Source organism: Carassius carassius, chromosome 23 (assembly GCF_963082965.1).
Source record: "Carassius carassius chromosome 23, fCarCar2.1, whole genome shotgun sequence".
Lineage (NCBI taxonomy): Eukaryota > Metazoa > Chordata > Actinopteri > Cypriniformes > Cyprinidae > Carassius > Carassius carassius.
The window spans coordinates 13,066,736-13,080,005 of NC_081777.1; the positions used below are offsets into that span (position 1 = coordinate 13,066,736).

The window sequence follows — 13,270 nt, forward strand, 5'->3', positions numbered from 1 at the left end:
TGTCCACATGGTTGCACCCTTGCCATGGGTTGTTGTTTCACAGTTATTGATTAGATCAAATGGATTAACCCTGACAAAAGTCCTTGATATTCATGAAATTACTTTTTTAAAACATGATTATTTAAATAATTATCATGTGTAGGCTTCACCCAAGATTGTTTGTTTATTTAATTACATATTATTGAACATGTAGGTTTTTTCAGTCTTAGAGGTGTTAGTTTATATATATATATATATATATATATATATATATATATATATATATATATATATATATATATATATATATATATATATATATATATATATATATATATATATATATATATATATAAATAGAATCTATATAATAAAACAAGTTATACCTGAAAGAAAATTATGTATTTTTTTATGTAAATGTAAACATTACTTTTCTGAATTTCAACATTATAGTAGAATCATAAGCTATCAGTCATAAAAATAATTAGGGTCCTTTACCTATTAGAATGAAACACATCCAAAACTGGATAAAGGGGCCTCAATATTCTGCCCCTTACAAGACATAATGTCATAAACAGGAAAAAAAGATAATCTACAGCAATTAATCCCATGTGTTTAGGTTGTTAGGTGGGATATTATGAAAGCAAAAAGCACTTAAAAAGACCATAACATTGATTTATTATACTATTAACACAGTATAGTCCATTTCCCCATGATATGTACTTACTGTACAAGTAACTAGTAAACTAGTTGCAACTTGGACTTTGGATTAAGTATACAAAAACCTATAGATCTCCTGTAAGATTTGTGTTGTTTGGATGATTATAGAGACATTCATGATTATATATATAGATACTGTGCAAAAGTCTGAGGCCACTAGTATTTTCACAAACAAAAAATATGATTTTAAGTCAGTTATTTATATATTTTGCTGTAGTGTGTCAGTAGGAAATATCAGTTAAAATTTCAAACATAGTTTTTTGCCATTAATTGTAATAATCCAGTGAGATTTTTGTTTGCACAAGGAGTCTGACAACAGCCATTGCTCCACACATAGATCTGATCTCATCATCTTCCAGTCCTTGTGAAGAAACAGAACAAACTGAGACAGACTAAATCCAGAAGAACTGTGGCAAGATGCTTCAAGAAACCTACCTGCAAAGCTACCTGAAAAACAATGCGCAAGTGCACCTAGGACAAATTTTGTTATTTATTTATTTATTTTTTATGCATAGTGTGGTCACACTAAATGTTGATTTAATTCAATAGAAGCTAATTAATGAAATCTATTTATGGCATTATTTTTGACACCATCCTCAGTTTACAGTTCTGTAGCTTTGCAGGTTCCTTGAAGCATTGAGATATATATTAAATTAAATTTTAATAAAATTTGTATATATATATATATATTCAAGCAAACAACCAAATAAAGGATCAAGAAAAAACAAAGGTATTCACTTAGTTCCTGTCTCATGAGGCTGTCAAGTTGCTACCCCTACTTCCAGGAAGCATGCCATGGTTTTTGTTTTTTATTGAAATCCTTTATTTGGTTGTTTGCTTGAATGTAATTAAGAAATAAATCATGGATAAAATCTTGAGAAATACTTACAAAGGGAAAATGACAACAATAAACTGCGGCAACTATAGTTGCCGGTGAGCTTAATGAAAGAAATGGACAAGACCGAACAACAATACACTAGTTACAACAACATATACCCATATTGACATGGCTTGTGTGAGGGAATAAAGCGATGCATCTCTAGTTTAGAGAAATACAAAAAAAAAAAAAAAACATTTTAACATTTCGAGAACGAGTCAATCTTTTGTTCGTTATCTGACTCGGCTCGGTGTTCATCTTCAGTTCTCTCTTCACAGCAGTTCAGTCAGTGTACTGTTTGAGTAAATGAATTACAAATAATTAGGAATAATGATATTGGTTTGTTTTAACTCAGAGGGAGTGTCAGCCACATTAAAAAAGTTAACAGCTTAAGTCATTTGCGGATTAATGCTTATTGGAGACGTGAACCGTTTTAAACGATTCAGTTCGATTTGGTGAACTGGTTCAAGAAGATCCGGTTACATCGAATGATTAGTTCACAAACTATAATATAGTATCACTACACTGCAGAGTTTTGAACTCTCTCGCAACAGACACGGAAGAGGAGACAATGATGAATTAAGTCGTAGTTTTTGCTATTTTTTGACCAAAATGTATTTTCGATGCTTCAAAAAATTCTAACTGACCCTCTGATGTCACATGGACTACTTTGATGATGTTTTTCTTACCTTTCTGGACATGGACAGTATACCGTGCACACAGTTTCAATGGAGGGACTGAGAGCGCTCGGAATAAATCTAAAATATCTTAAACTGTGGAGGTCTCACGGGTTTGGAACGACATGAGGGTGAGTTATTAATGACATAATTTTGATTATTGGGTGAACTAACCCTTTAAGTGCACCAGTAGGTAGTTTAGTAGGTAGTAGGTACAGTAGGTAAGACTTGGTAGTAACCAATTCACTTAAAAAAAATGCTGATTTATTCAGGAATGAAACAAGGTGGTAAAATGATTTAAACTTAGAATACAAGTAAATTCAAGTCACCTTTATTTATATAGTGCTTTAAACAAAATACATTGCGTCAAAGCAACTGATCAACATTAATTAGGAAAACAGTGTGTCAGTAATGCAAAAAGACAGTTAAAGGCAGTTCATCATTGAATTCAGTGATGTCATCTCAAATTCAACCTTACAATCCTCAAATGATGAGCAAGACAATGTTGGGTAATGCTTCACTTCACTGCGATCAGAACTTATGATGAGTACTTATATATTAGTACTTATACTAAGGGTATACTAAGTGACAGGAACAATCTCAAATAAACAAAACATTTTAAAGAGAAGCAAAATCTTCATCCCTCACACAGAGTACACATATGAAATTGACATTAGATTGAGTAATTAATGTATGCATTTATTTATTTATTTAATTTCTTTTGAATGAATAAATGAACGAATAAATGAATTATTCCTTTCACCATTTCAGAATCCATAAACAAAGCTTTTCACACAATGCTAGCAGAGACTGGCCAACTCACATATGCTTCACATTTACAGCCATATGGAGACTGCAAACACCAATGCTGTAAACAATATATTAACAATCCAGAAGCATAATGATTTCCCTTTTTTCAAAAGATGAGAGTGATAAAGTACAAATGATGCAAAGTGGATCAGGGATCAGTATGACTGAAGTAGAAATTAGTTATTACCAGCCATTAGCAGCACAGGGCTGAGCATAGCCCTCAGGCTATTTACAGTAATTTTCCAGCACATGAGAGATGTGTGGAAATTGATGCTGTTCTCTGCCTGCTGTGTATGCTTGAATATGCAAGAGGCAGCATCATGTAGGACATCTCTGTGATGTTGTGTTGATCAGCTTGAGGGATAATAAGGACATAATTATGAATGTACAGGTTGACAGAAAATCAGGTCAACAAAATTTTTATGCTTAAACGTGAAGTCTAACATATTTTTTATACTCCTTGTAAGTAATGGAACTGCATATAAAATTAAAAGATTTAAGTTATAATACCCTATGCATGTACATGTAACGTGCACATTTACTGACACATTATTATTATACAAACTTTGATGTAAGGCATACGTCTACCATGTTATCAAATGAAGTCTAGCAACATAACTGTGATTTCATTATTTCATAAAGAGGATACATTGGAAATAAATGAAGACTTTGTTATGTCTTGTGCATAGATTTCAATCAAACTATCTAAGGGCAAATGTAAAATTTCTGTTTCTCATTTATGTGAAATGGTGGAAGGGGATTTATACACACAGTCCGCCCTCGCTAAGATGAGCATTTTCTGAAAAAAATATTCTCAGAGTTTTTATTCATTATTTTTTTGTGTGTTAAATTTAACTCAACATTTCAGACCCAAATAAGTATGGTGCAAGTGTCATTGCGTCTTGATAGCGTATCAAAGAGTTTTAGTAAAACACTACTGCCCTCTAGTGGCAGAATAATTGCAAGGGTGTCTGACAATAATAAAATAATTAACTTGGAGTTATTATCACAGGCCTCACAAAGAGATTCAGCACATGTAGTTTTTATTATTATATTATACTATATTCATCCACAAAAGTAAGCTCACAGATAATGTAAACAATCATTAAAAGACATGATTGAGAATAATAAATCATTTCTGGGACATGAGATACTTTTTAGAATTTCTTTCAGGCAGGAAAATTATTATGTAACATTTAGGTGCAAAAATACACAAAAGTACCCCATAACTGGAAGCTAAAATGGCAAATATCTCCACAGCTACGGTAAATTTTCCAGGTGAACTGACATAAGCTGGGATAAATGTGATCCAAACAGCACAGAATATGAGCATACTGAATGTGATGAATTTTGCTTCATTAAAATTATCCGGCAATTTACGAGCTAAAAAAGCTAGGATGAAGCAGAAGACAGCTAAGCAGCCAATGTAACCCAACACACAACAGAAAAGGGCGACTGAACCCAGGTGACATTCTAAAATGATCCGGTCGCGGTACAGCCAGGTGTTCTTTACTGGATATGGAGGTGCTGTTGTAAGCCAAGCTACACAAACCCCACCCTGCAGGAACGAACAAAAGAACACTCCCAGTCTCTGCTGAGGTGGGTGAAACCAACGAGCTGTGTTATTACCAGGCAATGTAGCTTTAAAAGCCATAAGCACCACTAAGGTCTTACTGAGGAGACAGGAGAGGCAGAGGGCAAAGGTCAAGCCAAAAGCAGTCCGTCTAAGAGGGCATGCCCAACGTGATGGCTGACCCAAGAAGGTTAGTGCACATATGAAGCAAAGAGTGAGAGACATCAGCAACAGAAAGCTCAGTTCTGAGTTATTAGCACGAACTAGGGGTGTGTCGTGATGGCGAAAGAAGATTGCAGCAATTGTCATCGCAGCAATTGCACCCAGAATGGCTATAGCTGCCAAGGCCATGCCAAAAGGCTCAGAGTAGGACAGGAACTCAATCTGCTTGGGAACACAATGGTTGCGATGCTGATTGGACCAGAAGTCTTCAGGGCAAAGAATGCATTCAACTTGATCTAAACAGACAGATAGAGACATATTCACCTCAATTTCATTCAAGGGAAAGAGTTTTAATGGTGGGTACTTTGCATTTAGCTGTTGTATGGTTTTCAGGTCTTTGGGACCCATTTTGTATAATAAAAATTATACGATTAATAAATTTTTCAAACTCATACTCATTTGCCTTGGCTCATTTTCTATGAAGAACATATCATAACAAATTGTCAATGACCACACACTGTACACCCCACTAAACATATATTATATACAGGATATTCGGGTCCACTGGACCCGGGGATAATAAAAGAGTGGAAATTTTAGGTCCTGTGTACCTTCACTCTGTCCTCCTACTGTCTGGGACTGCTATTAATATGGGTATGTGTTTATGTGCATGTATGTGCGAGTGTGTGAGAGTGTGAGTGTAAGTGTGAGTTTTGTGTTTCTGCCCCTGCCATTCCCACACAAGGCTGTAGCACTTAAATTCATAAAGGTGATCTAACAAAGGTAAAGGGCAAATATCAACCATATATGCGGTTTATATTGCTTGTAATCAGGATGAAGTAAACATCTGTTGAGTATTTTAACATACACGCGCGCACACACACACACACACACACACACAATTTTTTAATTGTGTTGAATTAAAAACCCAAAAATGGATCGGGTCCACCAGATCCATGAACACTGGCTGAGTAACAAAAATATGAACACCACACAAGGGTTAATGGTTTAAAAATGTTAACTGATGCAAACAGACACTAATATCTGTCACAGTTTGTGTGTTTGTCAGTACTAATACCAGTAGTATTGCTGATGCTACCCTCTGCACAAAGCACACAGTCATAGCAGCACACAGCCTGACCCTCTCGTGTAACCTTTCTGTATCCCTGTGGACAGCTGGCAGAGCACACAGACACTGGTACCTGTAAGAAAGAGATAAGACATTATATATATATATATATATATATATATATACAGTACAGACCAAACGTTTGGACACACCAGATGACCTGGCCTCCACAGTCACCGGACCTGAACCCAATCGAGATGGTTTAGGGGTGAGCTGGACCGCAGAGTGAAGGCAAAAGGGCCAACAAGTGCTAAGCATCTCTCGGGGAACTCCTTCAAGACAGTTGGAAGACCATTTCAGGTGACTACCTCTTCAAGCTCATCAAGAGAATGCCAAGAGTGTGCAAATCAGTAATCAAAGCAAAAGGTGGCTACTTTGAGGAACCTAGAATATGACATATTTTCAGTTGTTTCACACTTTTTTGTTATGTATATAATTCCATATATAATTCCACATGTGTTAAGTCATAGTTTTGATGCCTTCAGTGTGAATCTATAATTTTCATAGTCATGAAAATAAAGAAAACTCTTTGAATGAGAAGGTGTGTCCAAACTTTTGGTCTGTACTGTATATATATATATATATATATATATAGTGATTAGACACTAGATAGCCTCAACCCCCCCCCAAATAAAAAAGTTAATGTCAGAAAAAAAGTTACATTTAAAATATTACTATTAAATACAATGTGCATAATTTTAATAAAATATCTGCTAAAATAATATGAAAACAATTATTATTAAACACAATATACAATAAGTGAAATTGTGTTAGTTAGACACTAGATACCCCCGGCTGCCCCCTTCCCCAAAAAAAGGTTAATGACAGAAAAAAAAGTTACATTTAAAATCACACCATCAATAACATGTGCTATACATGTAGAATAGAAAACTATACAGTGATTACTTTGAGTATGAGACTACATTTTACCTGATTAGCTCCCCCATGCCAGATGATTTTGTCCTGGTTAAGCATTAACTGCTGTGCTGTCAAAAGAGAGGAGTCAAAGCGACCTACTGTAACATATTTTACCGGGCCCTCATCTGCCTCTCTCTGCCAGTTCACTATGTCATATGACCCAACAGGGTCTCCATTTCTATCAAAGTAGATCATATCTCCAAATTTGTTTGTGTAGTTGACTTTCTTCAGGACCTCAACAACCTGGAGAGGATTAATTCACAGAAAATGCGATCTTTGGCATAACGTAACACTATATATATATATATATATATATATATATATATATATATATATATATATATATATATATATATATACACACACACACACACACACACACACACAAACATGGCATAATGTGTCAAGAATAATGTCACAATACTCAAATAAATAATAATAACAAAACACATTGATAAACATCACAAAATACTATGAGACATAAATGCTTCTTTTAAAGGTTACATTGACACATGTAAGCAAGGTCTTGCTGTACCTGCCATGGTTGTAGATTATGGATATCAGAGCACTGCTGTGTCAAAGCAGACCCGTTCTCTCTTTGACACCGAAGCAGGTTATGCAATGCATGTGCCACTGTGTAAATTGCCTTGTGCATGTTATATGTCACCCTGAGCTCAGAAACATCGTTATAGATACTGTGAGTGTCCTGAACCCTCTCCATGCCAGTACAGCTGTGGCTGTAGAGCACTGGGTCAGTTGTGGAGGGAGTGGGAAGACTTGTGTTTACTGAGCACTGGAACTGTGTTTCCCAGAACTCCCTTGCAAAGGCATTGTAAGGCTCAGCCAGGGGCTGTATGCTTTCAAGGAAGTGTTTTAAGCCAGGTATCTCAGCTCGGCGGATGGCAAAGCCAATGGTACCACTAAGGGAGGGGTAGTTTTCTTTAGTAGAGATGAGAGTGGAGGTCACCCAGGCTTCACTAGCCACCCACTGCTTCCCGGTGACATTCTGCCGTACTATTTCATCCACTACCGGTTTGATGTCCTCCTCAATGGCAAAAACCACCAAAACACGTGCTGTAGAATCTCGAATAGTCCTGACAATATCTTGCAGCTGTTGATGAGTTGGCAGCTTGGGTATGATTACTCGATAAGCCACACATACACCCAAACGCATCACTGCAGTGGTGAATAAATCTATGCCTGTGCGCCCATAAGCATCGTCAGCTCCGACTGTGCCTACCCAGGTCCATCCGAGGTGCTTGACCAGACGAGCAAGAGCACTGGCCTGATTAACATCACTGGGAATTGTGCGAAAGAAATAAGGGAACTGGTGCTTGTCACTCAGGCAAGCACATGAAGCAAAATAACTCACCTGAAGCAGAGGTGTGGAAAGAGACTGAAAATAGTAAACTCAGAGAGCTTTCCAGTGGCAAAGAGTATACAAATACAGAGTTCCTTTATTTCAAGTAATTTTGTTTAGCTGAAATGCCCTCACCAGTGGGATACGGAACAGGTTGAGTAGCCTGGAAATGGCCATTGACAGGGTAGATCCAGAGTCTCCAATAATGACGGGGATGCTCGGGGAGAAGCACTGCCCTGAATTGCTCCTCTTCATAGGCTGAGAAACTACAGACAATGCTGTCCTCAGAGACAGAGCAGTCAGCCCACATGTGTCATGTAGCTGATAGCCCAGTGTGATGTTTGGCAGAAGGGTAGGATTTCTGTTGATCTCCTCAATGAAGAAGATCATTGCCTGAGACCAGCGGAACACTCGCATGTTAAACCTTGATGAAAGATCAGACAGATGTATTACACAAACTAAACAAAATGGATTAAGCATATGTATACATATTCATATTTGACACCATAATCTGCAGAATAAAAATAACCAATTTTGTAGTCTGAAATAAATCTTTTTTTTTACCCCCTACATTTCCTCTGGTCTGGCTGATTTCTGAAGTTTATCTCCTGGTCAATGCCTTTGGAGTGGATGGGAAACATCCCAGCCAGCACAACATGGCCCTCCTTATAGACCACAGTTGAGTCTAGGTCCTTCCAGAGTTTACAATCTGTCTCTGAATTGCTTTGAATGGGGTAGAGAAAAGAAAATACCAAATGTACAGCCTGGAGAACTGTCATCTTCATCTCGATCCCTGCACAGAGTTCTGCTAAGCCAACTGGAAACTAGGGATCTGGGTGAAGGACTTTATAGAGGTATTGTACTGAAGATGCTCTCTGCAGGGACATGAAAGGAGACACACACACACACACACACACACACACACACACACACACACACTAGTCATATTTACACATACACAATATACAAGCACCACAAGTGCACATAAATGACAAGCAGATAATACACATCAATGTAAGACCTGACAGTTAAATCTAGTAATTAAATTGGTTAATTTCACTTGTATACTAGTAAAAACTTTACTGCACTCAATAGAACAAGCTATGTCAACTCAATAACTGATTTTAAGGTCTAAAACATTTTGCCTGTACTGTATTTATTATTATTTAAAATATTAACAGTAAAATCACTTTTTTTTCATTCTGACAGAAAAAAAACAACAACAGGGAAACCGCACTTTGTAAATGCAACTCTTTTGTTATATTTATAAAACTTGAGAAGATGTTTGGCAAGTGGTGCATTTTCAAAGGCACATTATAAGTGCAGAGATAGAGACTGTGAGCAGTTTTTACAGTAAACTACACCAAGGCACTTGGGTGTTTTTTTTTTTAAAGAACCAAACCCAGACCCCTTTAAGTGGACCAAAATTTTGACCAAGTCAAATAGGATCCAGTTTTCTTTTTGTTCACACAGTCCCTGTTTCTAAAAGAGGATTCAGATATTTTTTTTAGTCTACTTAAGCAGTAATGGTGTCTTAGACTTCTTTGTGTTGCTTTTTGGATCATTTGAGTGTTTGATGGCCTAAGGCTTCCAAAATTTGATCCAGTTCACTTACACTCACTTGTTGTTAGTATTATTATTTTGTAAAATAATATTTCTTCAAATACTGTTGAATGAACTTTTATTTGAACATGGAATATTCTTTTATTCCTCTTTTGTACACAAATATAAGTTTTGTGCACCTTTGTAAATAATAATTTATTTTTAATTGTTTTCCTTGGTTATGTAATCATTTTTATTTTATAGCACAAGGTACTGATGACATCAAGCATTTGCCTAGACTGTCCTATCTCACCTGTTAGGATTGTCAGCTGACTGCTCACCTTCTGTGGTCTTGGCAGTTTTGTGGGAAGGTATAGTCAGATGCATAGCATAGCTTTAAATAAAAGCTGTGCTCCTAACTTGGTTTGGATGTCCCTCTTTCATCTGAAAATGAGTTCTCCATTTCTGTCAAACTTTGTGAGCATCCTGGGGTGTCAGTGGCTAGTGGCAATTTAGGTAGGTCTTTCACTTCCTTAGTGCTCTCCCACCATGTGGACAGGCATGTGCTGCAGCTGGAATTTAGTTCTCCAAAGTGTCTACTAGAGGACGGCTTGAAGGGGGAACATTTCGGGTCGCAATTGTAACATGTAACCATGATTCCCTGAGGGGGAATGAGACACTGTGACTTTGACCTGCCTGTTTTATGTCTCCCTCAGACAACTAAGTTAGTGACTAAGTTGGTAAAACATTTTTTTATTTTTCTGAGCGTGAACGAGATGCTGTGTCCCCTCGCCATGCCTTTGGCTTAACTGTTTCACAATTAAGTGGGAGTGAGATTGTTCAAAAGGCACACTTTTATACTTCTAAGTGCCAGCCCATGACATCACAGACATCAGTCCTTTTGGCAACAGTCCCCAAAGCAGGGCCGCTGCTGTCCAAATGGGTGCCCTAAGCAGAACTGTAATGTTGTTCCCCTCCCTCAAACATTACGGAAGTATAAAACAAATCAAAACACCTACTATAAGGGATTGAGACAGAACTTTAATAAAATATAAAAGTAAATAAATGTTAATTAAATTGTATTCTTTATAAATTACAATTGTAGCTATGTACCTATACAACCTATGTACCTATGTAAATGTACCTATGGCTATAATTGTATTACACACACAGACATACATACACACATACACACACACACACACACACACACACACACACTCACACAAAAACGCAGTTTTACTATGATAAAACCAACTTTGGTAAAATTTTGGTAAAATTTGTGTTGTCCACATGTTTTTGTTGAAGAAATTAAAGAGGCTGTAGTATTTCTATCACAAAAAAGGTGGGCAAAAAATGAAAGATTAAGTGGATATTTGAATTAAATGTTTGGTCATTATTAAACAAGGATTTGAACGTAAGTGTAACAACAGCAATTATCAGGCCTTTGGCTTCCTTTGCAGGCATTTGTAATAATTTATTGTACATACATTTTTTATTTTGTATTATGTATTTTAACAGCGTTATTCAATGGAACCATATGATTATTAATAATTAATACTATAGTAATTTATAGTAAAAAATACAGTGTTTCAAAAATGAAAATTGAAAAGTTTTTCCAAATTAAATCCTTAATTCCAATTTCTCATAAGCTTAATTCATTTGGTCCATCAAAGAGAGAAGAATTAATGACTAATTTTGTTAGACTACATATAAAATAGCTATACAATAGCTAAAAGAGCTGTTGGTAACTTTAGCTTGACAAAAAGTAATGACAAAAAGTTGACAAAAATGCTATGATTTTTCATTGACTAAAACTGTAATAAAACTATGAAAGAATCAAATGACTGAAATGTGACAAAGACTATTAAACATTTTCGTTTAGGATAAAGACTATGACTAAATCAAAAATGGCTGTCAAAATTTACAATGTTCGGGTACAGTCAGGTTCGAAAATAAATGCAGCCGGTCTTGTCGGACTTGGATTACTTGAATTTTTGGGTGTTACCATTTGTGCTGAAGAGTAGACCATATAGTTAAGTCGAGGATGGGCCAGAGCTATACTCCCCGTACAGCTTTGCTTAAATATAGTAATAGCACATGTTAATAATAATAATAATAATAATTTATGACATTTATATAGCACTTTTCTAGGCACTCAAAGCGCTTTACATAGTCAGGGGTATCACCTCATCCACCACCAGTGTGCAGCATCCACCTGGATGATGCGACGGCAGCCATAGTGCGCCAGAACGCCCACCACACACCAGCTTACTGGTGGAGAGGAGACAGAGTGATAAAGGCAATCAGCAGATATGGGGATTGTTAGGAGGCCATGATGGTCGAAGGGCAATGGGCAAATTTAGCCAGGATGCCAAGGTCACACCTCTACTCTTTTCAAAAGACATCCTGGGATTTTTTAATGACCACAGAGAGTCAGGACCTCGGTTTAACGGTCTCATCCAAAGGACAGTGCTTGTTGACAGTATAGTGTCCCCATCACTACACTGGGGCGCTAGGACCCACACAGACCACAGGGTGAGCACCCCCTGCTGGCCTCACTAGCACCTCTTCCAGTAGCTACCTAGTTTTCACAGGAGGTCTCCCATCCAGGTACTGACCAGGCTCAGCCCTGCTTAGCTTCAGTGGGAAACCGGTCTTGGGCTCCAGGGTGATATGGCTGCCGGCGGATGTTGATGCAGTGATAGGCTATTTTTGTACTGTATGTGATCCAGGCTGTTATCTAGCAAACTAATATTATAAAAGAGAAGAGTTAACGTTATTTAATGAAATTGTTTTAATCAATACATACATAAGTACATAAGTTTCAGCAACATACAATTGTTTACATTACAGAACTTATTTGATTTTTGTTGACAGCTACTTTGACTATGGGACAGGCCACATTCCCCTATGTTTCCTTACAATTACAGCAGTATCCTTTTCAAATAATAATAATAATAATAATAATAATAATAATAATAGTCTCTTCCTGAGAATGACCCAGTAACATTCATATAATTTCCTGTGTTGTCACCTTATTTGTCTTTAGAGAATACAGAGTTTATTCCTCTCCTGATGAAAAGGCAGATATGATTTGAACTTGATTGCAAAAATGTGGGTTTGAAGTGAGGAAAAATAAACAAATGTGTAGTCGTTATTGCGGTGTTCAATGAGTGAAAGAGGATGGATGTTTACATGTTAAGCTGTTCACTTTTTTATGACACATGGGCTTTTTATGCTCAGGGGACATAAAACAGTCCTCTTTCATTTAATCAAAGTATAGAATAAGCACTGAAAGAGAAACGAGAGGATGAGGTATTTCAAATAAAAAGTTGGAAATAATTTGACGTTCAAAATATTAATGTTGTCTTAATCACGTTTTATAGAATGCATATTCTTAGATTTTTGCAGGACAAACTATTTATTTATTTATCCATTTATGTTGATGCAGTTATAAAAGTTCAAAAAGCAATCTCAAAACAGTTTATTAAGGGGTTTAGTTGGAAATAAAGAAAAAAAA

The 13,270-nt window shown here is 36.5% G+C and overlaps 1 protein-coding gene across 1 annotated transcript; it reads right to left on the reverse strand.

Moving 5' to 3' along the window:
* Nucleotides 1-4,195: 4,195 nt before the first annotated feature.
* On the reverse strand, nt 4,196-8,846 carry LOC132101892 (extracellular calcium-sensing receptor). Its single transcript, XM_059507118.1, has 6 exons — nt 8,770-8,846; nt 8,341-8,629; nt 7,381-8,217; nt 6,858-7,088; nt 5,877-6,000; nt 4,196-5,094 (listed from the first exon to the last, which is right to left on the reverse strand). Exons 1-6 carry the CDS (start codon nt 8,844-8,846, stop codon nt 4,196-4,198), a joined length of 2,457 nt encoding a protein of 818 aa, XP_059363101.1.
* Between the last annotated feature and the right edge of the window lie 4,424 nt (nt 8,847-13,270).

Bases quoted from the DNA above. Each gene is read 5' to 3' on its own strand.
- LOC132101892 (XM_059507118.1), bottom strand. From the start codon at position 8,846: ATGTTTCCCATCCACTCCAAAGGCATTGACCAGGAGATAAACTTCAGA. The intron at 8,218-8,340 runs GTGAGGGCATTT...CCTCTGCTTCAG, and splicing joins ACCTGTTCCGTATCCCACTG to GTGAGTTATTTTGCTTCATG. The intron at 6,001-6,857 runs GTAAAATGTAGT...TCTTTCTTACAG, and splicing joins GGCATGGGGGAGCTAATCAG to GTACCAGTGTCTGTGTGCTC.